Consider the following 21054-nt stretch of genomic DNA (forward strand, 5'->3'; position numbering starts at 1 on the left):
AACCAGAAAAACTGCATTTACCTTTTTGCTCTTCATTCAGTCAGATAAACTCAGTAGGTTTTGATTTGTGTGGGGTTTTTTTCCTGATCTATGTTGATAGGGCAGGGTTTTTATAGCCAGGTTCTCTCAGGGAAAAGGTGATATCCTGAACTCTGTTTTTTGGGAGATGGTGAGAAAATGACGTTGCAAATAACCAAAGGACCGCAGATAACAAAGAACACAATTTATTACTTAATGGGAATTGTTGGGAAGAAGGTGTTGCAGTTTCATCCCTTCCAGAACCTTCTGCCATGCCTGCTTTCATGCTGCCTGTCCACACATTTGTTGATGGGCAATGTTGTGTTGTCCCAGATGAAGTTTTCTGCTGAACAAATTCCTTTTTTCAGCCTGAAACGACGGGGAGGGTTCACAGTGTGTTAATATTTTCCTCCTGTTCCTGGTTCTTTGCACAGCCCTGGGTCTGGGTGAGGGTGGGAAGTGCAGGGCTGGGATTTGGGCTGGAAAAACAGATCTTGGCTCCTGGAGGTGGAGGGGAAAGCAGGAAATTGTATCTGGGCCATTGAGCAGTGCATCTCCCTGCTCCCTGGGGATGTTTTACAGCAAAGAGCAATTAATGCTGCTGATTGCAGGAGGCTTTTGAGCCGGGCAGGAGTTGTGGCCAGGCTGTGACACTGGGGTTTGTCCTCTCAGCGCATCGATCCTGCCGTGTGTCTGCCTGGGTTTGTCACTCTGGGGACGTTTCCATTCCCTGCTGCTCTCAGAGGACATTTCTCTGCCTCCTGCTGCCTGTTGTGGCCTTTTCTGTATTCCAGAGCAGTGCTGCTGTTCTTGTGCTGGTATTGCACAGCCAGGAGAGGAGCAGGGAGGGTGGGAGGGAGGAATTCAGCAGGAATCCTCAGGTGCTTTAAAGGTCTTTGCCCTCACAGATCACTGAGCATCTCCTTCCCTTCCTCTTCCCTTTCAGTGAGTAGTTCTTACTCTATAATTCCAATTAAAACCCGAGGTAGGTACCAGGAAAACGTGGTAAACTTGATTACACGAGAGCCCCGTTGTTAACATCAGTCAAACACATCAGGGCTCAAAGTCATCTGGAGATTTTGGGACTTGTAACCCTCAGCAAAAGTCACCCCAACATATCCTGAGCTGGAAGGGACTCAGGATGATCACCAGGTCCAGCTCCTGGCCCTGCAGGACTCCCCAGCAATCCCACCCTGTGCCTGGGAGTGTTGCTGTAGCCAGAATTTGGGAAATTCAGGTGTAGAATTTGGGAAATTCAGGTGTAGAATGAAGGAGATTCAGATGTAGAATATGGAAATTCAGGAGTAGAATGAAGGAAACTCAGATGTACAATTTGGGAGAGTCAGGTGTAGAATGAAGGAGAGTCAGGTGTAGAATTTAGGAAATTCAGGAGTAGAATTTTGGAAATTCAGGTGTAGAATGAAGGCAATTCAGGTGTAGAATTTGGGAATTCAGGTGTAGAATTTGGGAATTCAGGTGTAGAATTTGGGAATTCAGGTGTCAGATTTGGGAGAGTCAGGTTCAGAATTTGGGAAATTCAGGTGTAGAATTTGGGAAATTCAGGTGTAGAATTAAGGAAATTCAGGTGTAGAATTTGGGAAATTCAGGTGTAGAATGAAGGAAGCCCCAACCCCTCAGGCTGTGGAGCCCTCCCAGCCATTGCAAGCAGGGTCAGCTGCAGTCTGTCCCTGGATATTGATTATCCCAGGGATTATCCTTGCCAGAGCTGCTCCTGCCTGTGCCTGGAGCCCAGGAATTGCCCCTGGCTCATGCCTGGTCCTGGTGCAAAATCATGGTTAACACCCAGTTTTATTAGCTCTCTCTCTCTTTAATTATAGTGCCACTAATTCCAAGCTTTTTCTGTCAGCAGTTGGACCAAATTGTTCTGATATTTCCCTCCTGTGAGGAGAAATTTTAGCGGACATAGAAAAAAACAGGTTTTTTTTCTTTCAGCAGGGTGCAGAGCTGGGAGAAAAGCAAAATGCTGGCCTGGTGTGTGTGGCTCTCCCAGCTGCTGGTGCTGCCCTGGGATTACAGATCTGTGCTTACTTTTTGGCCATTCCTTTTGGTGGTTTTAGCACAGATTAAAAGCCTGTATGGATTTAATCCAGCTCTTGGTCGTGGCAGTGATGAGCTGTGGTTGAAACTGAATTTACAGCCTGCAGCCATTATTTTGCTCCTGGAGGGTTCCTTTTGATGGGTGTTTTCTGTGTGCAGCAGAAATTAAAGATGCTGAGCACATGGGGCTGAGGCTCTGACTTCAGTCAAACCCAGAGAGACCAAGGCAGTGAGGAGATGGAAAATCAGAGTGTGGCACTAAAGGGATAAAGGAGCCAGCTCTGAGCTGTATTTGTGCTCTGTGTGGAGAAGGTGAATCTCTGTGCATGCCTTCTTTATTTCAAGGGGGTTTTTTCAGAGACCTTTTCCAAAAGCAGCCAGCAGCAGCAGGAGTCTGCTTCCCTTTTCTTCAATTTTCCCTCTGTCCTAGGTTTTGCTGCAGGAGGAGAGGTGTGAAAATCCAGTTGTGTTTGGAGTTCACTGTGGGTTTTCTTCTGGTGCTTACTTGGAGTAAATCCTTGCAAGCAGGAGTAAGTTATTTCAAGGAGTGTCTTGCTTGTAGAGACCAAGAGAGGTTCGGAGCTGAGCTCCTGACAGTTCTCTTAAATTCTGGGGCACAGATGCTCAGCTGAGACGTTCTTTGTCTGCCTTGCATGACTGATGAGTGCAGTGATTACATTTCTTGTGTTTGCTGGGCTGAATTCTCCCTGGCTCTCCAGGAGCCTTCCCAGGGGACAGAGGATGGAGGCTCCAGGCAATGTGGGGAGTGTTTATCCTGTCAGTCACAGCTGATGCTTCAAGGCCTTGGGACCCCCTGCCTGGGTTCAGATTCTTTTTGTCTCTCCCTTGGCATCACCTATTTTTGAGCTCCTGGAGCTGTAAATGATGTCTAAATTTGGGGTTGTGTGAACTATTCCTGTGTGTTGCAGTGGCTGAATGAGGAGGGGCTCTGATTTATTGCCTTCACCGTGGCTTTATTCTGGCAGCCAGGGAGCTGGAGCAGTGCTGAGCAGCAGAGAGCAGTAAACAAGCCCAGCTCTCTCCTGCCTGAGGGGATTTTTGGTTCCTATGCTTGCTGAGCAAATAGGGCACTGTATTAGCATGTTATTCTTCCCAGTGCTCTGCCTTCTGTTTCCATTCGAATAATATTCCAGTTTTTGTTAATGATTCTGATAGTGCTGCTGATATTCTGGAGGTTCTCTTTCTGTTGCTGTTAGCACACACTTGAAATGTGACCCACAAATTCCAGTGGTATTTCCAGAGGCACTGATGCTTTTAGCAAGTCCCCAGATTCCCAGAAACATCTTCATGGTCTGCCCCATTTGTTTACTAAAGGCTGGTTTCTTAATTCATCAGTGGTGGTGTTTGGATTGGAGGACCAGTGAGGTCTAGTTGTAGCATGACTGTTTGTAAGAATAATTGTTTTTTTTAAATAAAGACAGAGATTGATTAGTTTTCTATGACTCATGGAGTTAATACTGGAGTTAATAATGCAGCGAGCAGGAATTGCTTCCTCTGAGGAAGAGGAGGAGCTCTCTTGGAGCCAGCCCTGCCTGAGGAAGGCAGGAATTCAGTGTTCCTCAGGATGCACCTTGTGCTGCTCAGCTTTCTGCCAGGACAGACTGGCTGCTGCAAGACCAGCCTTGAATCCTGAGCTTTTACAAATCCTGTTTTCCTCACCTGCTCCGGGCTCTTCCCACAGCGCAGTGTCACCCACCCAGATTTCTCTTTCAGCACAAGATTGTAACTTGCTTGGTTTTTAATTAAAATTGTCCATACTCTGATTTAATAGCTCCATAAAACATCCCGGTTTACCCAGCCTCAGGTAAATGAAAATATTTGCTGTGGTAAATAGGACTATTAGTTTTATGAGTCATAGTAATAAAAAGCTTTTATCAAGAATGTCGTCAAAAGAGGCATAAAATTGTGTTCCATGCAAAAACACTGAGATGTCTGGGAAGTTTTACTGCAATTCATAAATTTCTGTAGGAAAAGGTGTTAATGGTATCATTTTTTGATGCGCCCTGTGGTCATTTAAAAATTCCAAGTGCTTGTGGGCAGATCTTGTACAAGGAAAGGATGAGGTCACAGCGTGGACATAATTGGAATTATTCCCCTTTCCCTGCACAGATTTCCTGCATCAGCTTGGACGTGTCACTGTGCTCAGGAGCAGAATAATTCTGACTGAAATGAAGCAGAGGAGAAGCCTCTGCCTGTGTTTTTGTGCTGCCACAGCTGCTTGGGCCCCTGATTTCAGCTGGTTGCCCAAGCACAACCTTCCCTGGCACGGTGCACTTTGAAACAGTCCCCAGGGATGGATGGGTGCACCTGGATTTTGGCTGGGAGAGCCCCCCTGTCCCTTGGAGGGTGTGTGGGGTGACACCCACAGGGCAGAGGGGTTCCTCAGTGCCCAGGCTGTGCTGTTTGATGGAATAATTTGAATTATGTTCACTTTGCAAGTGAACAGCACCTGCTTTTCTTGCAGCAAGGAGCGAATTACTCTTCTCCCACCCCCAGCATCCACAAGGTCCTGCTGGAAATGGGGAATTCCAGTGGAAATGGGGAATTCCAGTGGAAATGGGGGTTTTCAGCCCCTGAAGTGGGCAGAGCAGACAGGAGGGTGGCTGGTGCCAGGGCTGTGCCCAGGAGCAGAGCTCCCCTGGCTCTGGGATGCTGTGCCAGAGCTGAGTCCTTCCCCAAAACCCCCCTGTGGGTTTGGATTTGGGGTGGGACAGTAGGGGATGCTCCCTCTGTGCTGCTGGCACATCCTGGACTGTTCAGCAGCAGGGTGGGGAGCATCCCTCACATCCAGGGCCACCAGCTGGGCTTGGTGTCTTTATTTTGGGGTGTCCCTCCCCTGAAGGCGGCTTTGATGTCTTTATTTTGGGATGTTCTTCCTCTGAAGGTGCTTTGGGCACACCTTTATTTTGGGATGTTCCTCACCTGCAGGTGGCTTTGGTGTCTTTATTTTGGTGTGTTTTCTCCTGAGGATGGCTTTGGTGTCTTTATTTCGGTTTGTCCCTCCCTTGAAGGTGGCTTTGGGCACACCTTTATTTTGGGGTGTCCTCCCCTGCTGGTGGCTTTGGGCACATTTTTCTTTATTTTGGGATGTTCTTCCCCTGAACGTGGCTTTGGGCTTTATTTTGGGGTGTTCTTCTCCTGAAGATGGCTTTGGTGTCTTTATTTTGGTTTGTCCCTCCCCTGAAGGTGGCTTTGGTGTCTTTATTTTGGGATGTTCCTACCCTGAAGGCAGCTTTGGTGTTTTTATTTTTGTGTGTTTTCTCCTGAAGATGGCTTTGGTGTCTTTATTTTGGGGTGTCCTCCCCTGAAGGAGCTTTAGGCACACCTTTCCTCATTTCGGGGCGTTCTGAGCCCAGCTGCCTCTCCTGGATCTGCTGTTCCCAGAGGAATCAGCCATCCCCTCCTCCAGGTCCTGGCAGATTTAGGGACTGGTTGCCATGGCGACCATGGGGGAGGAATTGGATCTGCAGCCCAGCTGGGATCAATCCCAGCTGCTGCCTCCTCCTCCTCCCGAGCAGTCAGCGTATTTTTCATCCAGTGACCGTGCACAGGAGCCTTGTCTTTGTCTTGTTAAGCCTTTGTTGTGTGTGAAATCCCGAGGGCTTTCACCATCATCTGCTTCGCTCACCAGCCCTACAAATCTCCACCAGCCGTGGCCACAAATCCAGGAGATGCCTCTTTCCTGATGGTTTTTATTCCTGGAATTGGGTTTAATTGGTGAATCGTTGCTAGAAATGAGCAAAATTAAAGGTACAGCCCGTGAGAATGGAGCCAAGGCTTCGGTCACCGCTGAACTCATCCGTGCTGTGCTTTATTTGCCCAGATCTCTTTGACGGTTTTTTGATTTTTAGGTTTTCTCTGGGCTTTGTTGCAGTGATTACCTGGGTTACCTGTGACAGGATTCCTGCTCCTGGAGACACCCTCCGAGGCAAACCCCATCCAAATTCCCTCCTGGGCTCAGAGTGGGAGGGCCTGGCAGGGAGAGCCCCTGGAGCTGAGTTTAGCCCTTGGAACTGAGTTTAACCCTTGATGGGAGCTGCAGTGTGGGCACATCTCTGAGTGTGGAGTGACCCCAGTGCTGGAGTGAGCGAGGCCAGAGGGATTTCAGTCCTTGTTGGCCTCCAGGGCTCCAATTGGGACCTCTTGGGCTGGGGGCTGCAAAGGAGCAGTGATTTTATAGGAAGGGAGGGATGTGGGGGGCTGAACTCCCATTTTTCTGAAGGAATGGGATGAACTCCCATTTTTCTGAGGGAATAGGACCCCACAGTAAATCCCTCACTGAGTGTATTTAGTGTCCCAGGACGTTCCTTTTGTGGAGCCAGAGCAGTGAGAGCACTCATATTCCACTTTCTGGTGTGTCACCTTTGGAATTTGGGCATCCACGGACCCGGTTCCCAGTTCTTTATTTCAAAGTTCAAATTGTTGAACTTTGAAATAAATTTCAACAATTTACTTTATTTACTTTATTTATTTTCTGCCCAGGTACAGCCTCCTGCCTTAACCCCAGTCTGAGCCCAGCAGGGACACAGCCTCCCTGCCTATTACCAAAATCACCGCTTAATTTGAGCTCATTTCTTTTGTTGAGATGCAAAACTAATTATATTGCACTACAGATGAACAGGAAGTTGCATTAGCAAATTTGTTGTGTTTTTTTTTTTTTTTTTTAATCAATGGGGAATTATTCAGCATTTTTTGGGGGCTGGGGAACTTTATAAGCAGATAAAAGATACGGGGGAGGGCAGAGCTATAAAAAGTGTTATTGTGTGATTATGAAGAGGCCTTTTAATGCAGTTATTATGTGATGCTAAAAAGGCCTTTATTGCTTGAAGTTGGAAGCAGAATACAAATGGGCTCGCAGTGTCTATTAAATGAAGAGTGGAAAAAATAGTCCCCATTTCCCTGAACTGCAAAGCAAAAATACCGGATTAAATAGCGATTAAAATCAGCAGTGCTGGCTTTGTCAGCGTGAGGGTTTGTGAGATTCCAGGCACAGCCCATTGTTCTGGGGACCCGTTTGTCCAGGTGACAGTGGCAGCAAATCCTGCTCCAGCCAGGGCTGAGCTCTCCCCAGGTGAAATAAGGACAGAGGAGCTGCAGTGGCTCACTCACAGGGATGCTTCCCTCTCCTGCAGCTGAATTCCAAAAGTTACCTGCAGCTTCTGTGGCTGGAGCTTCTGGACAAGCCCTGAAGGTGGCTTTGGGCACACCTTGCTTTATTTTGGGGTGTCCCTCCCCTGAAGGTGGCTTTGGGCACACCTTGCTTTATTTCCAGCTGGGATCTTGGCGTTTGGGATTTATCAGGGCAGCCTGATGAACCCCAGAGAGGAGAGCCAGGAAAGTGCAGGCACTTTGTGTTGTTTTGATTTTTTAAGGTTTTCTAAAGCTTTTTGAGTTTACATTTTTGTAGTAACCTTTCTCACGCACTTTATGTAAATAGCTTACTATTTTTGCATTTTTTCATAGAGGCAGAGAAATTTGAAGGATTGGTAGTTTGTTTAGTGTCATTAGAGAGGTGGTATTTTCACTCTAATCCACTGTCACCTTTGAAAAAGTATAAATGCTAGAGTCAGAAAAAATAAACTAACCTTTTTACCTCAACAATAGCAGCGGTTTGTCGTGTTGTGCAGTGACCACCTTGCACTGGGATTATCCCAGCTCCCATTGCTGCTTCCAGTCTTCTCCTGGGGAGAAGAGCTGTGCAGGGTGCTTGCTGGCTGAAGGAATGTGCTCAGAAATTCCTGACACCCCTGTGCTTTATGAGGAGGGCAGCAGTGCTCCCTCAGCTGTGGGAGCTGCAGACTCAGTGCCTGACCCCCATCCATGTGTTTGCCCAGCATTTTAAGGAATGTTGCCACTGGCACACACAGCCAGGCTTTCATTCCTCAAGCAGGAATGAAAATGAACGAAAAGAAACGAGCAGGAATGCTCGTTCCTTCTAACCCCAGGTGTGCTTGGCAGCTGAAATAATGCCTCTGTGGTCTGGAGGTAAAATTAGCTGCTCTGGGAGAGGGATTTTCAGATTTTCATGCATTACATGAAAGCACAGAGAGTGTTTTCCAAAGAAAACCTATTTTGGCGTCCCCAAATTCAACTTGACCCGGGCTTGTTAGGCCGCAGATCTGCTGTGGAATTAAGCTATAGCTGGAGGAGAGCCAGAATCCAATTAGATTTTCTGCCTAATGGGTCATAATTTATGCAATGAAGAAGGAGGCAGGGATGATGCTGGGGGAAAAGGGCACTGGGCTTACGTGGGTGTGCACTGGGAGGGGCTGCTGGTAAATGGGAATGGGCAGGACAGGGATGCTGTCCTTTGGTGTTTAAAGCCTTTCTCGGGTGTTTAAAACCTTGTTCTGGTGTTTAAAACCTTGTTCTGGTGTTTAAAACCTTGTTCTGGTGTTTAAAACCTTGTTCTGGTGTTTCAAACCTTGCTCCCATGTCTAAAACCCTTCTCTCTTGTTTAAAGCCTTCCTGTCATGTTTAAAGCCTTCCTCTGGTGTTTAAAGCCAGCGATTCAGATCAGAAAATAGGTGTCATCCTGGGCTGTAAATCGAAGGAGGGGTCCCTGGGGATTGTAATGCTGGCAGAGGGTTTTTGCTGGAGCCCACAGCCCTGTCTGACCATGCTCATTCCCTTCCCAGCCTCTCTCCAAGTGGACATCGTTCCGAGCCAGGGGGAGATCAGCGTTGGAGAATCCAAGTTCTTCTTATGTCAAGGTGCGTGCAGGTTTGCACAGTTTAAAATGAGACAGACCCTGCTGGGACGGTGTTCTGCTGTGGGGTCAGGCAGAGCCTCGGCTGTGGGGTTTGGGGCAGAGCCTTGGCTGTGGGGTTTGGGGTGCAGAGCATCGGCTGTGGGGTTTGGGGTGTCGGGGCCAGGCTGTGTCACACTGCTATGGGGTCAGACCCTCAGCAATGGGGTTTGCGGTGTTGGGGCCGGCTGTCTCACTGTACTTGGGGGTTGATCAGACCCTGGGGTTTGGGGTGTCAGGGCCAGGCTGTCACTGTGCTGTGGGGTCAGGCCCTCAGCAGTGGGGTTTGGGGTATTGGGGCCAGGCTGTTACTGTGCTGTGGGGTTTGGGGTGTCGGGGCCGGGCTGTCACTGCTGTGGGGTCAGCCAGACTCGGGTTTGGGGTGTCGGGGCCGAGCTGTCACTGTGCTGTGGGGTTTGGGGTGTCGTGGCCGGGCTGTCTCACCGTGCAGCTCTCCCCCCGCAGTGGCCGGCGAGGCCAAGTTCAAGGACATCTCGTGGTTCTCCCCGAACGGGGAGCGGCTGAGCCCCAACCAGCAGCGCATCTCGGTGGTGCGCAACGATGACTTCTCCTCCACCCTCACCATCTACAACGCCAACATCGACGACGCCGGCATCTACAAGTGCGTGGTCAGCAGCCCCGAGGAGGGCGACTCCGAGGCCACCGTCAACGTCAAGATCTTCCGTAAGGCACAGCCCCCCGGCTTTTTCCTTGCTGGTGGGGAGGCAGGGTTAGGGTTAGGAAACTGTTTCGCCTTCCTAGGAAAAGGTTTGAAGGGTTGGAGCAGGGCGAAAGGAAAGGGGGTGTGGTATTTTCTCAGGATTTCTCCTGAGAGAAGCAGAGAAGAGAGAGTCAAAACAATTCTTGTCTGTTGGTGCCCCTGTGGAAGGTGGTACAGAGATTGTTTACCCAAGGTGATTGATTAGATACTGGTGAGGGTGTTTTAAATTCATTGACCAGCTAGATCGTGTGTGTTGGGACTCTCAGGAGAGAGTCACGAGTTTTCTAATTAGTTAGTTAGTAATGGTTCTTGTTAGTGTAATGATTTCTGGGGATCTGGGGGTTTCTCTGCTCCCCTCAGGCTGGAGCAGGAGCTCCAGGTGTGCTGAGAAAGCTGCAGTGACCTTCTCCTTTCCCCGTTTCCAGAAAAGCTGATGTTCAAGAACGCTCCCACCCCTCAGGAGTTCAAGGAAGGGGACGATGCTGTGATCGTGTGTGACGTGGTCAGCTCACTGCCCCCCACCATCATCTGGAAGCACAAAGGCAGGGATGTCATCCTAAAAAAGGATGGTAAGGGCTTGGTTGTTGTCCATTCCGGGGTCAGATGTCCAACTCCCACACAGAATGCTGTGAATCTCCGGTTCATGGTGGGGAGGGAGATTTTGTTGCAGAAGGGTGAGGAGAGGAGAGGCTGGAGTGAGCTTCCTTCCCTTTGTCCTCCGCAGTGCGCTTCATCGTCCTGTCCAACAACTACCTGCAGATCCGGGGCATCAAAAAGACAGATGAGGGGACCTACAGGTGTGAGGGGAGGATCCTGGCCCGTGGGGAGATCAACTTCAAGGACATCCAGGTCATCGTGAACGGTGAGGGGCTCAGAGCAGCACCTCACCCCAGGCTGCTGCTGGAGGTGCTGCCTCAGAGTCACACCATCCTCTTCCTCTGCTGTGTCCAAAGAAAATGTCCAAGGAATGCAGGGAGTGTTTGCCAGGAAAAGAACACCTTGAGACACCTGAAGCTTAGAGTGAGGAGCTGAGCTTGGTGGCGCTCACAAGTGGTTTTGGCCACCACGCTGAGTTCTTCTGTCTCCCCAGCCACTGCCCTTTCTGCCCCGTGCTGGTGACTCTGGACGTGCCTCAGACTCGCTGATTGAACCCTGCAGCTGGTGGTGCCAGGGTCGGGCTGGCTGGTGCCATCAGAGGGGCACGGGGATCCTGCCTGTGGCTCACACCTGCTGTCCTCTCCAGCTCAGCCCTGGCTTTGCTCTCTTGCAGTGCCTCCCTCGGTGCGTGCCAGGCAGAGCACCATGAACGCCACTGCCAACCTCAGCCAGTCTGTCACCCTGGCCTGCGATGCCGATGGCTTTCCCGAGCCCACCGTGACCTGGACGAAGTAAGATGCTGTGTGCAGTGTCCTGCTGGGCTGTGCTGCTTCCCCTGCACTGCCAGGCTGGAGGGAGGGGAACTTCTGACTGGGATGAGCTGGTTTTGCTCACAGCAATGGCCTTGTGTTGGGGTGAAGCCACCTTCTGCTGTGGGTTAGGCTGCGAGCACAGAGCCCACCCAGGGGGGAGAATCTGAGGGTAAAAATCCTGCTGGGTGAGATAAAAACAGTTTAATAAAGCAAAGCAGAACAAGGAGTTCCTGCAGTGCTCCCCATCGTTCAGCCAGGTCAGCTGTTCCCCTCCCAGCTTCTTGTATTTCCCTGTCAGGCAGTGATTCCTACTCCAGGGACTCTGTTCTTGGAATTCTGCAGCCTTTGGTGAAGGTTAGGAGCACGAATGGAGGTGGAAAAGCTGATGGCAGCTTGGAGTGGTGCCTTGGAGGCAAGGAACCACCTTTGGTGGGGTTACAGCTCAGTGGTGTGCCAGGAGGTGGGAGCTTCATCTGCCAGGAGCCCTGGGGCAGGAAGGGCTGGGAGCAGGGCTCAAACTGAGCTCTGGAGCCCTCGGGGAGAGGAGAAGGGGCTGGTCCCTCTGGGCAGGAGGAGCTGCAGTGTAATAATTGCATGGAGAAGCCTGAAGCAGCCTGGGATTGTTACTGCACGACGTGAGCCGGTGCTATCGCAAAGGTGGAAAAGAGGAAGTTTATTTTTTGACTTTAGCATTTCTACTTTTCTAAAGGTGACAATGGATTGGAGGGTGAATGTGCCACCTCTCCAATGACATTGGACAAATTACTAGTACATTAAATTTCTCCGCCTCTGTGGAGGAATGGTAAACAATACATTGTTTACAGAAAGTTGTGTGAGAAAGTTCTCTACAAGAATATAAACTCTGAAGGCTTTAGAAAATCTTAAGAATCAGGGCAACATGGGATGGTTCTGCCCCCACAGCCCCGTGTGCTTTGTGTCCCCAGGGATGGAGAGCCCGTGGAGGAGGTGGAGGACGAGGACAAGTACAGCTTCAACGCGGACGGCTCCGAGCTGGTCATCCACAGGGTGGACAAGAGCGACGAGGCCGAGTACATCTGCATCGCTGAGAACAAGGCTGGCGAGGCCGATGCCACCATCCACCTCAAAGTGTTTGGTAACAGCCCCCTGGCAGCCCTGGCAGCCCAGCTGGTGCTGCTCACACTGGGGGGAGCTGGGGGAACTGCTTATCCCAGTGGATCCTTGCTGGGGCTGATCCCCAGCTGCTGCTGTGCCTGGGCACCTCTGCCACCCTGTGTGTGTGTGTGGGGCAGCTCACCCCAGCTCCTGTCTGCTCAGGCTGCTGGAAATGCCCTGCAGGCCTCCCAGCCTGAGTCCTGATCCACCAAAGCTGCTCTTAGAAGGGCTTTAGCACTTGAGTGGGGCTCGCTGCAGCCTGGATGGGGAGGTGAGCTCCACCCCACCACTGTGGGGGTGACCTCAGGCTTGTAGGGGTGAACCAGGGGCTTTCCTGCCTGCCAGGAATCTGGAAGTGTTCAGGAATGTGGGATTCTCCCTGCTGAGCAAGCTGCTTGGCAAAGGGCTGGTTTGGGGCAGGGAGGTGGAAGAGGGAGCTGGTAATCGCCAAGGTGGGCATTTGTACACTCTCAACTGGGTCCTCTCTTAGGAGCCTCAGCTGTGAGAGTGGGCAGAGGAGGATTTTCAGGTCCTTCTGCAAGGAGGTGCCCTCGTAGAAATCCCTCTGCTCCTTCCCCAGCGGGCAGTAAATGGTCCCAGTTCTCCCCAGGCACTGCTGGTGACAGACAGGCTTCCCCCTGAGCCCCAGCTGAGCGAAGGTTGCTTTTTCTTCTCCTCCCCAGCCAAACCCAAAATCACCTACGTGGAGAACAAGACAGCCATGGAGCTGGAGGATCAGATCACGCTGACCTGCGAGGCGTCGGGGGACCCCATCCCCTCCATCACCTGGAGAACCTCCACGAGGAACATCAGCAACGAGGAGAAGGTACAGCCCTTCCCCAGGCCCCAGGGGTTGTGGGCTCAGCACAGCTCGGCCCTGCCTGGCCCTGGCCTGGAATTGCATGTGGATGCATGTGCAGGTCCTGCAGCTCCCCTGCTCGGGCAGGGCTGGGCTCACGGCCACACCGGGTGGCACGGGTGGCACAGGTGCCCTTCTGTGACGAGCCACCTCGACTCTGAGCACTTGGGGAGACGTTCTGTAATTCCTGCTCTATTCCCCGGGGGTGAATTCAATTGGAGACACCCGAAACCCTCTTCAGAGGAGATGCTACAGCTGCAGGAAGCTCCTGGGAGGTGGGAATGAGCTCCTGCCCCAGAGCTGGCCGTGCTGTGCAGGTGGCAGGCGAGGGCTGCTCCCTCTCCAGGCTGCAGTGGATCCAAAATCAGCCTGTTCATCCCTCCTCGTGCTGTCCTCTGGCACTGCACATCCCTGAAGCACAAAAGCCTGGCTGCCTTTTGTGCTCACCTCTTCTGTTGATCCCATCAATACCATTTTGTTCTTTAAAAGCAAAAATAATTAGCAGTTTTTTCTTCTTGAAAGAGAGTGCTGGTGTTGTTATTGGCGACAACTCCTTTAATTAGACGAGGTTGGGGTGTGCTGCTGTACTGGAGATGTTTCATAAGTGATCAGGAGGCAGAATTTGGAGCCAGAGAACGCCTAGACAGAAGAAGGAGTGAGGAGTTGTTGCTAATTAATAATCTCCTAATAGCAGGATGCTTCAGGGCTCAGCTGCCTTGGCCATGCCAGGGGTTCTGGCTCAGTGTGGAGGCAGCAGGTGACACCCTGAAAGTCTTGGAGCAACAGAGGTGTCCACTGTCACTTGTCCCCACAGCTGCTGTCCTGCCCTGCAGCTCCTAAATGAGCTTTTTTAATTGCCCCCATGATGTCAGCCCCTCCCCTCGTTGTTCATGTGTAACTTTATTAATCAGGGTGCCAAAATGTTCCAGCTTCACTTCTTTCTTAGCATCTTTTGGATCCCAGGGCTGCTGTGAATCCCTGCAATGTTCAGGGAGAGGTTCCCAGTGCCTGCAGAAGCTGCAGCCTGACTGGGGGACCTGTTTGGGCAGGATTGGAGGTTATTTAGGCAGGATTGGAGGTTATTTATTCATGGTTTGTCTCTGTTAGGAGAGCCCTGGGAGGTGTCAAGGGCTCCAGTGCTGGTTTGGATCCCAGCCACAGGCAGAGCTTGGGCAGGGAGGAGAATGTAAAAGCTGAATCAAGTGGTAGAAGAGACCCCCTGTGCAGCCCAGTTAAACCATCAGGAGCTCAGTGGCAAAACTGCTAACTAATTTTTGCTGATTTTTGAGACTCTGCTCGGTGCTCCCAGCTTGGTGATCAATAGCAAGGGAAATGTTCATGCTCTGACACTTTGAGATGGGGGAAGAGCCAAGGTTTGAGGTACTGCCATGTGTTCATGGGCTGGTTCAAACCTTCAGGGCAAACATTATTTTTTCATATCCCATTCACTTTCTAGGCTGGATTATTCTGTGTGTGTGTGTGCATTTTGTTTTGGTTTGTCTTGTACTTTTCTCATTCTCTCTCTTGTGCTCTAAGTTGAGGGGAACGTTTCAGATATCCAGAAAATCCTGAGGTCAGAACAGCTCTATAAATATCCTACTACAACTTCTATCGGAATATTTAATTCTATTAAATATTCTTGTTACAAATGCATATATTCAGTTTATTCTCCACTTTCTCTGGGACTGCACAGGGAAGTGATGCAGGACAAAAATGCTATTTTAAGAATTACCAAGCCTACTTTTGAATGTTTCTGTTATCCAGGTACTTAGATGCTTCTCTCTTGCTTCACATTGTTTGCTCTTGTAATCATCCTTCAGTGTAGGTTTTTAGAGGTGTAGAGATGCCTTAACTCCCAGAACATTCTGGGAAACCTACCCAAAGCCCCAAATAGAAAGGAAGGTTTAGCTCAGCTGTGTCTCCTGGCAGATTTGGGGATGTCCCAGTCTCAGGGTGCTCAGCCACCCTTCCAGGGAGCAGCTGTGGGGCCGTTGCTGGGTTTGGGAGCCAGCAGGGCAGGAAACACTCTGCAGGTCCTTGTTCCTTCATCCAGGGCTGCATCTCCTGGGAGCTGCTCTCCCAACCAGTCACCATTCCCTGCAGGGCAGAAAACAAAGGGACACCTTCCCACCAAAGGAGTGGAGGAGCAGAGGGAGGGATGAGCTCTGATTTCCCCCTCCTGCATCCCACACACATTTTAACCCTGTGCTGTCACTGGGCCTTTCCCCCAGCTCTGCTCCCTGTTCCTCAGGCAGGAACATGCAGATTCTGCATGGACCTGAGTGGCTTGGCTGAATTTCGGGTGTCTGACAGGTGAATTCCAGCAGTGCATGGTGCTGTCCTAGAAACAGCCCAGCCCATCCTCCCTCTGGTTCCTGGGTGCTGCTGCTGCCCCACAGCCTCTCTCAGCTCTGTGCTGTTGGCAGCCAAAGATTGGATGAGTTTTTAATCATTTAGGAACCTGAAGGTGCACGAGGCTGTGGATTCCCCCCTCGTTCCCAGTGCTGCTGGGTGGAGCTGCCCTGTCTCTGTCCTGCTGAGGAAGAGTTAGTCTGGGATTCTCTGGGGTGGGGAATGTGGCTCTGCCTCTTCCCTCCCCTCCCGAGGGCCATTGCAGAGAAGCTCTGAGCATTTGGGAACGGAATCTTTTCCTTCTTCTTCTTCCTCTGGGTCGACACCAGGGATGAGAAGTGTCTCCCTGTGCTGAGACTGCAGAGAGCAGCAGTGGCAGGGGACTCACAAGGCCATAAATGGGACTAACAAAGGGATTATTCTGGAATATTGGGCTCCCTGCTCAGCAGGATGTATGCACCCAGAAATGAGCAGGTTTTGGGAGTGTCCCAGCCCCTGCAGGGCTGGTGAGCTCCACCCCAGGCTCCCAGTCACAGCCCAGCCATTTGCTCTCACCAGAGGTGTTGTCAGGGCGGTGTGTGTCCATCTGTTGGTATTTCAGTGTCACAGTGTCACAGGGCTCTGCTCCTGGTTCTCATTCCCTGAGCCTCCATCTCCATCCCCGTCACTCCTGTGTGCTGTGACACCCCCACAACGTCCTCACAGCCAGTGGTGCCCTCCTGGCTCTCCTGGCAGCAGGTGATTTTTGCCTCCTGAACTGAAGGGGATCAGTTGAAATGATAGAAACCAGGAGATAGCTGAAATATCAATTACAGGGGGGAATGGAGCGCAGCAGCTTGGCTCCTTGCAGCCCCAGGGAGCGTGCTCCTTGCTGCTGGTGGCTTTCTCTGATGGGAAATATTTGCTTTAAAGGAAGGTTTGTCCATGTCTCATTGCTGTGGGGCTGTCCCCAGCCCAGCAGGGACCTGGTGCTGCCATCCCTGACCTCAGGGAGCTGGAGCTGGGGGTCCTCTGCAGCTCTGCTCCTCCTCCTGGCACAGCCTGCATGGAACCAGGGCTCCAAATGCATGATGAGCACATTAATCAGCGTTAATTAATCGGTGTGGGGTGGCAAACAGACCAGGGGCACAACACCAGGTCAGTCCTCTGCAATTCAGTGGCCAGAGCCACTTCCAGGTGTGTAGGAAAGGTGAGATGTGACAGAGGGAAGAGTCCCTGGTGTCATAAATCAGTCCTGAGGTGCCCTCAGCCTTTGTTTGCCCATTTGAAAACCAATGCAGAGGCTGTGAAATGGTGAATGCCAGCTGAAAGTGATGGGAAAGGGAAGCTGTGATCCCCCCACACAGGAGATGCTCAGCTTGGAGCCTGCATGTGCACACAGCTCAATGTGCTGCAGACCCTGGTACCTGAAAGCAACCTTTGATAAACTTTTATTGCTTTTTTTCTGTTGTTGTTGTTGTGTTCTATATCTGTTCTCTCCAGGCTTCGTGGACCCGGCCCGAGAAACAAGAGGTATAAGATTGCCAGACCTTTAGCAGACTTCTTAGGTTGTTGGATTTTGGTTTCTCTTCTAAGCATTACAGATTAACAAGTCTCTAGTGCAGTAACCAACTAAACGAGCATTAATCCGACCCAGTTCAATACCAGTACATACAAGAAACAGCTTCTAGAGGTAGCAATTGCTTGGCATGTAGTGATGCATTTTTTGGATGAGCAAAGCAGCTGTGTTGGGAGTGAGGAGCTCTGCTTGTCACTTCAAAACTAAAGTGAAGGCAATTAAAATTAAAAGCAAATGTAAAATGCTCTTTTCACCATTTTTTCCCCCTATGATGCCAGTGTGAATCATCCTCTCTCTCAGAGAGGGAAGAATTAACACCAACCTGTATTTTGGGAAAGTCATTTTTCCCCAGGAAAGCCTCCTCTGCTCCAGCCAACTCACCTATTTGCTCATGGCACTCCTTCAGTTTGACCTTCTCTGTAAAGGAAACTGCATCATGTTCCATTTCCAAGTCAATGCAGAAAAACCTTGCACGAGGGGCATTGCTCCAGAAAAATGCTCCAAATTGCTCAATTATCTTCATTTGTCTTTGATCTGCAAGGTTCAGCTAGGGGGAGGTGGGATAATGCAGTGACTGGGGTTGGTGCAAATGGGGTTTGATTTTATTTCACATTCAGTGCTGTGCTTTAATAATAATAATAATAATAATAATAATAATAATAATAATAATAATAATGCAGCTGATTTGTAGCCCTCTTGCTTCAAAATGGACCAGAAGGAAAGTTCCCAAGCAAATAACAGGGGTCAGGTGGAGAACAAAATGAGCTGTCAGAACTGGGTGACTTGGATTTGTATTTTTAGGATCAACTTTGTGGAGGCTCTGAATTTTTTATAATTATTTTGAAGCCATCCCAAATCCCAGAGACTGAACAAAGTGAAGCTGTAACTTGAGCACCACCCAGCTGTGTTTCATGGGGGGCTGAGGAGATCCTGCCCATTCTTCCTCCAGAATAATCTGTTGGGTTGTGGCAGGTGGAGGCATCAGATACTCAGAGCAGTTTGCATTGAAGAATTTGGAATTTGAGTCGTTGCATCTCTCCAGGACTCACAGGAATTCCTGTCACAGCTGTCCCCTCCCTGCCCCACTGTTTTCTCTGTGCTCTCTCTCTCTCCAGCTTTTGATTAATATGAGCACTAATACTATTAAGTTTGCTGTCTCTAAATTTCTTTCTGCCTCTGTGTCTTAAAATACCCCAGAGGGGTGCAGGATATCTCTCTAAAATCGCTTTTAAATTGCTTTAAAGTTGCCTGGGGGCTTTTAGCAGTGGATTCCAGCAGCAGGATGAAGGTCAGAGGGTCTTTGGCATTAAGTATTTGACTTTTACTGAAAGAATTTCAGGTGAGGAGGTGAAGTCAGTCCTGGCAGCATCTCTGGGTACCCTCAGTGACACCCCAAACTGGAACCTGGGAATGGGTGCAGCATGAGGAGCATTAGGGCTGCAGTAAAATACAAATATCAAACACTGCACTGCAAGCACAGAGCAAGGAGAGACCCCTCCTCTTCCTTCAGTGGAATTCCTGCCTGGGCTCGGGCTTTTCAGGGCTCTGGGAGGGTGTGGGAAGTGCAGAATTATCCGTGGGTGCTTCTTTGGGAATGGCCTGGAAGCTCCAGAAGGTGAAAGGAAGGCGCATAAATTCATTTTATTTGTCTCTGCTCTCCCCTTTGTCCCCGAGCTGTGGAGCTCTTGGCCAGCTGTGATCACAGTGGTTGTGCCCCAGGGCATGGCCAGAATTTGGGGGAAAACGCCTGCAGTAGCTCAGGATAAATTGCAATAATTGGCAATCTAGAGAACATCCTACTCTGTTCTGAGGAGGGATTCCCTGAGCTGCTCTCCCCAGCATGAGGATTTTGTTATTTCGTTAGCCCAGATGCTTGCAGTTGGGGGATTTGGGTGAAAGGGGTACAGATGTCAACATCTGGCTCCCAAATTCCTGCCTGTCCTGTCTCCAGCAGCCAGAGCTGCAGCAGGGAGAGAGAAAACTTGAATGTGCTTTCTTGGCTAGGTGTGTTTCTCTTCCTTAAAGTGTTTTTCCTGACCTCTCTTTTCTTCCTTTATTCCTTTTTGCATTAAAAAAACAGAGCTTTATTTTCATTGCTCATGAAATCATCACTGACCATGATTTCCTGGCACTTCTTTGTGGTGGATCTTGAGGAGTGGGGAGAAAGGCAGGAGACATTTGGGTGTAAAACTGCCTTTTCTAGAATCACCTGTGATGATCCCACGCTGGTATTTTGTCCCTTCCACTCTTCTGGTGAGGTCCCAGAGAGAAATATTGAGAATATTCCCGCAGATCTGGAGTCCTGGCACCCCTGGGTGCTGCTGGAATGGGCTGGGGTTTGTAGGGAAATCCAAAGTCAGACAGAAGGAGAGCAGTGCAGCCAGCCAGGGCAGGAGATAAAAGCAGATTTTGGTTGTGTGGTACCACAGCAGTTTGTGTCAGGCTCTGAAAAGTGATGCCCACAGCCCCACGTGTCCGTGGAATAACTGCTCCCAGGACAGGGATGGAGTCTGTAGCTCATGGCACTGGCCAGGGATTGCAGCAGGGAAGAAAGAGGAGAAAAATACACCTAGTTGTTTGTGTGTCATCAAAAGATACTATTTCTGTGCATTTGAAATTGGCCTGGTGCCCATGAACTGCTACTGGAGCTGAGTGAGGTGACAAAAGACATTTATTTGTAGAAACTGTGCCAGTCTCAGCACGGAGAGAGGCTTCAGGCCCAGAGGTCTGACACCTGAGAAACCAGAGATGCTTTTTGTGCACTTGGCTGTTGGAAGTCCTCAGGGTTTTAGTCATTTATCAGCACTTGTCCTGTACCTCCAAGGAAACAGATGCTCCTGGAGAGTGGCAGGATGCAGCAGCAGGCACAGCCAGGAGGGTGCCAAATTTACTCCCTTGTGTTTGTGCTGCAAAATCAGAAATGAGAGGAGGGAGTTGGTGCTTGAGAGCTTCCAGGCTGAGGCAGAAGCAGCAGGAGGGAGAGAGGAGTCCCTGGCTTTGTGTTTTCTTGGATTTGGTGACAAACTGGAGAGGGAAACCACTGGGTGGCTGGGTGGGCGCAGTCCCTTGGCAGTCCCCTGGGATTTTACATTCCTTGTTCCTCTCTGTCAGTGGCATCCCCACACTCTGTTGGCTGTGGGAAATGGTTCTGGAATTCTCTTGAGGCAGGGCTCTCTATCTAGAGGCTTTCTTGCCCTTTTCACTGCACTTTGCTCTCTTCGTGTGCCACGTTCAGGTGAAAGTTCTGAGCTTCCTTTTTGCCTGATTCAGCTCCGAGCTCCGGATCTGTTCTTCCTTACCCATTTCAGGGGCACTGAGATAAAACCCAGTATTACTGAGAGGACAGGAAGGGCTGGATTCTCTGCCTGGAAGCTTTTGGGGAGGTTTCCTTTTTTTATTATTATTTTTTTCTCTTTGCATGCTGGCAAAACTTTTTAACCAGAGCTGGATCTCTGCAGTTCCATGCTGGGGAGAAGCTTGACTTTGTTCTCAGACACGTAGAGTTCTCAGATACGCAGTAGCTGATACTTTGGTCCTCTTTTTGAGATTTATCCCAAGTGCCTGGAGCCGCTGCTCGGCGTGGGCAGGGAACTGCCTCAGGTGCTCTCAGCTGGGCTCAGGTGAGGGGAACTGCCTCAGGTGCTCTCAGCTGGGCTCAGGTGAGGGCAGCCCGGTGCTGGGGCTGGCTGGGGCGCGTGGCAGCCCCGGGGCCGGGCTGTGACCGAGCTGTGCTGTGCTGCAGACGCTGGACGGGCGGATCGTGGTGCGCAGCCACGCGCGCGTCTCCTCGCTCACGCTCAAGGACATCCAGTACACGGACGCGGGCGAGTACGTCTGCACGGCCAGCAACACCATCGGCCAGGACTCGCAGGCCATGTACCTGGAGGTGCACTGTGAGTGCCCGGGGGGCTCCTTCCCTCATCCCTCCCTGCGGTGCTGAGGCTGGGGGAGCAGCTCGGGCTGGGGAAAGGGTCCAGATGGGATGTTGTAGGGCGTTCCCTGTGGTGTTCCCTGTGGTGTTCCCTCTGGCTGTTCCCTCTGGTTATTCCCTCTGCTGTTCCCTCTGGAATTCACTCTGGTTGTCCCCTCTGCTGTTACTTCTGGTTGTTCCCTCTGGTTGTTCCCTCTGGTTGTTCCCTCTGCTGTTCCCTCTGGTTGTTCCCTCTGCTGTTCCCT

At 50.6% G+C, this 21054-nt stretch overlaps 1 protein-coding gene across 12 annotated transcripts in view; it reads left to right on the forward strand.

The window, feature by feature from the left end:
• Nucleotides 1-21054, forward strand: part of NCAM1 (neural cell adhesion molecule 1) — an 83554-nt gene that overhangs the window by 30269 nt on the left and 32231 nt on the right. For 8 of the 12 annotated variants that reach the window (XM_030291003.4, XM_030291005.4, XM_072918278.1 and 5 more), the window contains exons 2-10: nucleotides 8736-8810; nucleotides 9311-9529; nucleotides 9992-10135; nucleotides 10291-10428; nucleotides 10837-10954; nucleotides 11920-12089; nucleotides 12793-12935; nucleotides 16803-16832; nucleotides 20621-20771. In XM_030291003.4, the coding sequence (XP_030146863.4) occupies nucleotides 8736-8810; nucleotides 9311-9529; nucleotides 9992-10135; nucleotides 10291-10428; nucleotides 10837-10954; nucleotides 11920-12089; nucleotides 12793-12935; nucleotides 16803-16832; nucleotides 20621-20771 (1188 nt within the window). The remainder of the gene's footprint in view (nucleotides 1-8735; nucleotides 8811-9310; nucleotides 9530-9991; nucleotides 10136-10290; nucleotides 10429-10836; nucleotides 10955-11919; nucleotides 12090-12792; nucleotides 12936-16802; nucleotides 16833-20620; nucleotides 20772-21054) is intronic. The other 4 variants (XM_072918275.1, XM_030291008.4, XM_041720953.2 and 1 more) reach the window with 1 other exon arrangement.

Source organism: Taeniopygia guttata, chromosome 24 (assembly GCF_048771995.1).
Source record: "Taeniopygia guttata chromosome 24, bTaeGut7.mat, whole genome shotgun sequence".
NCBI lineage: Eukaryota > Metazoa > Chordata > Aves > Passeriformes > Estrildidae > Taeniopygia > Taeniopygia guttata.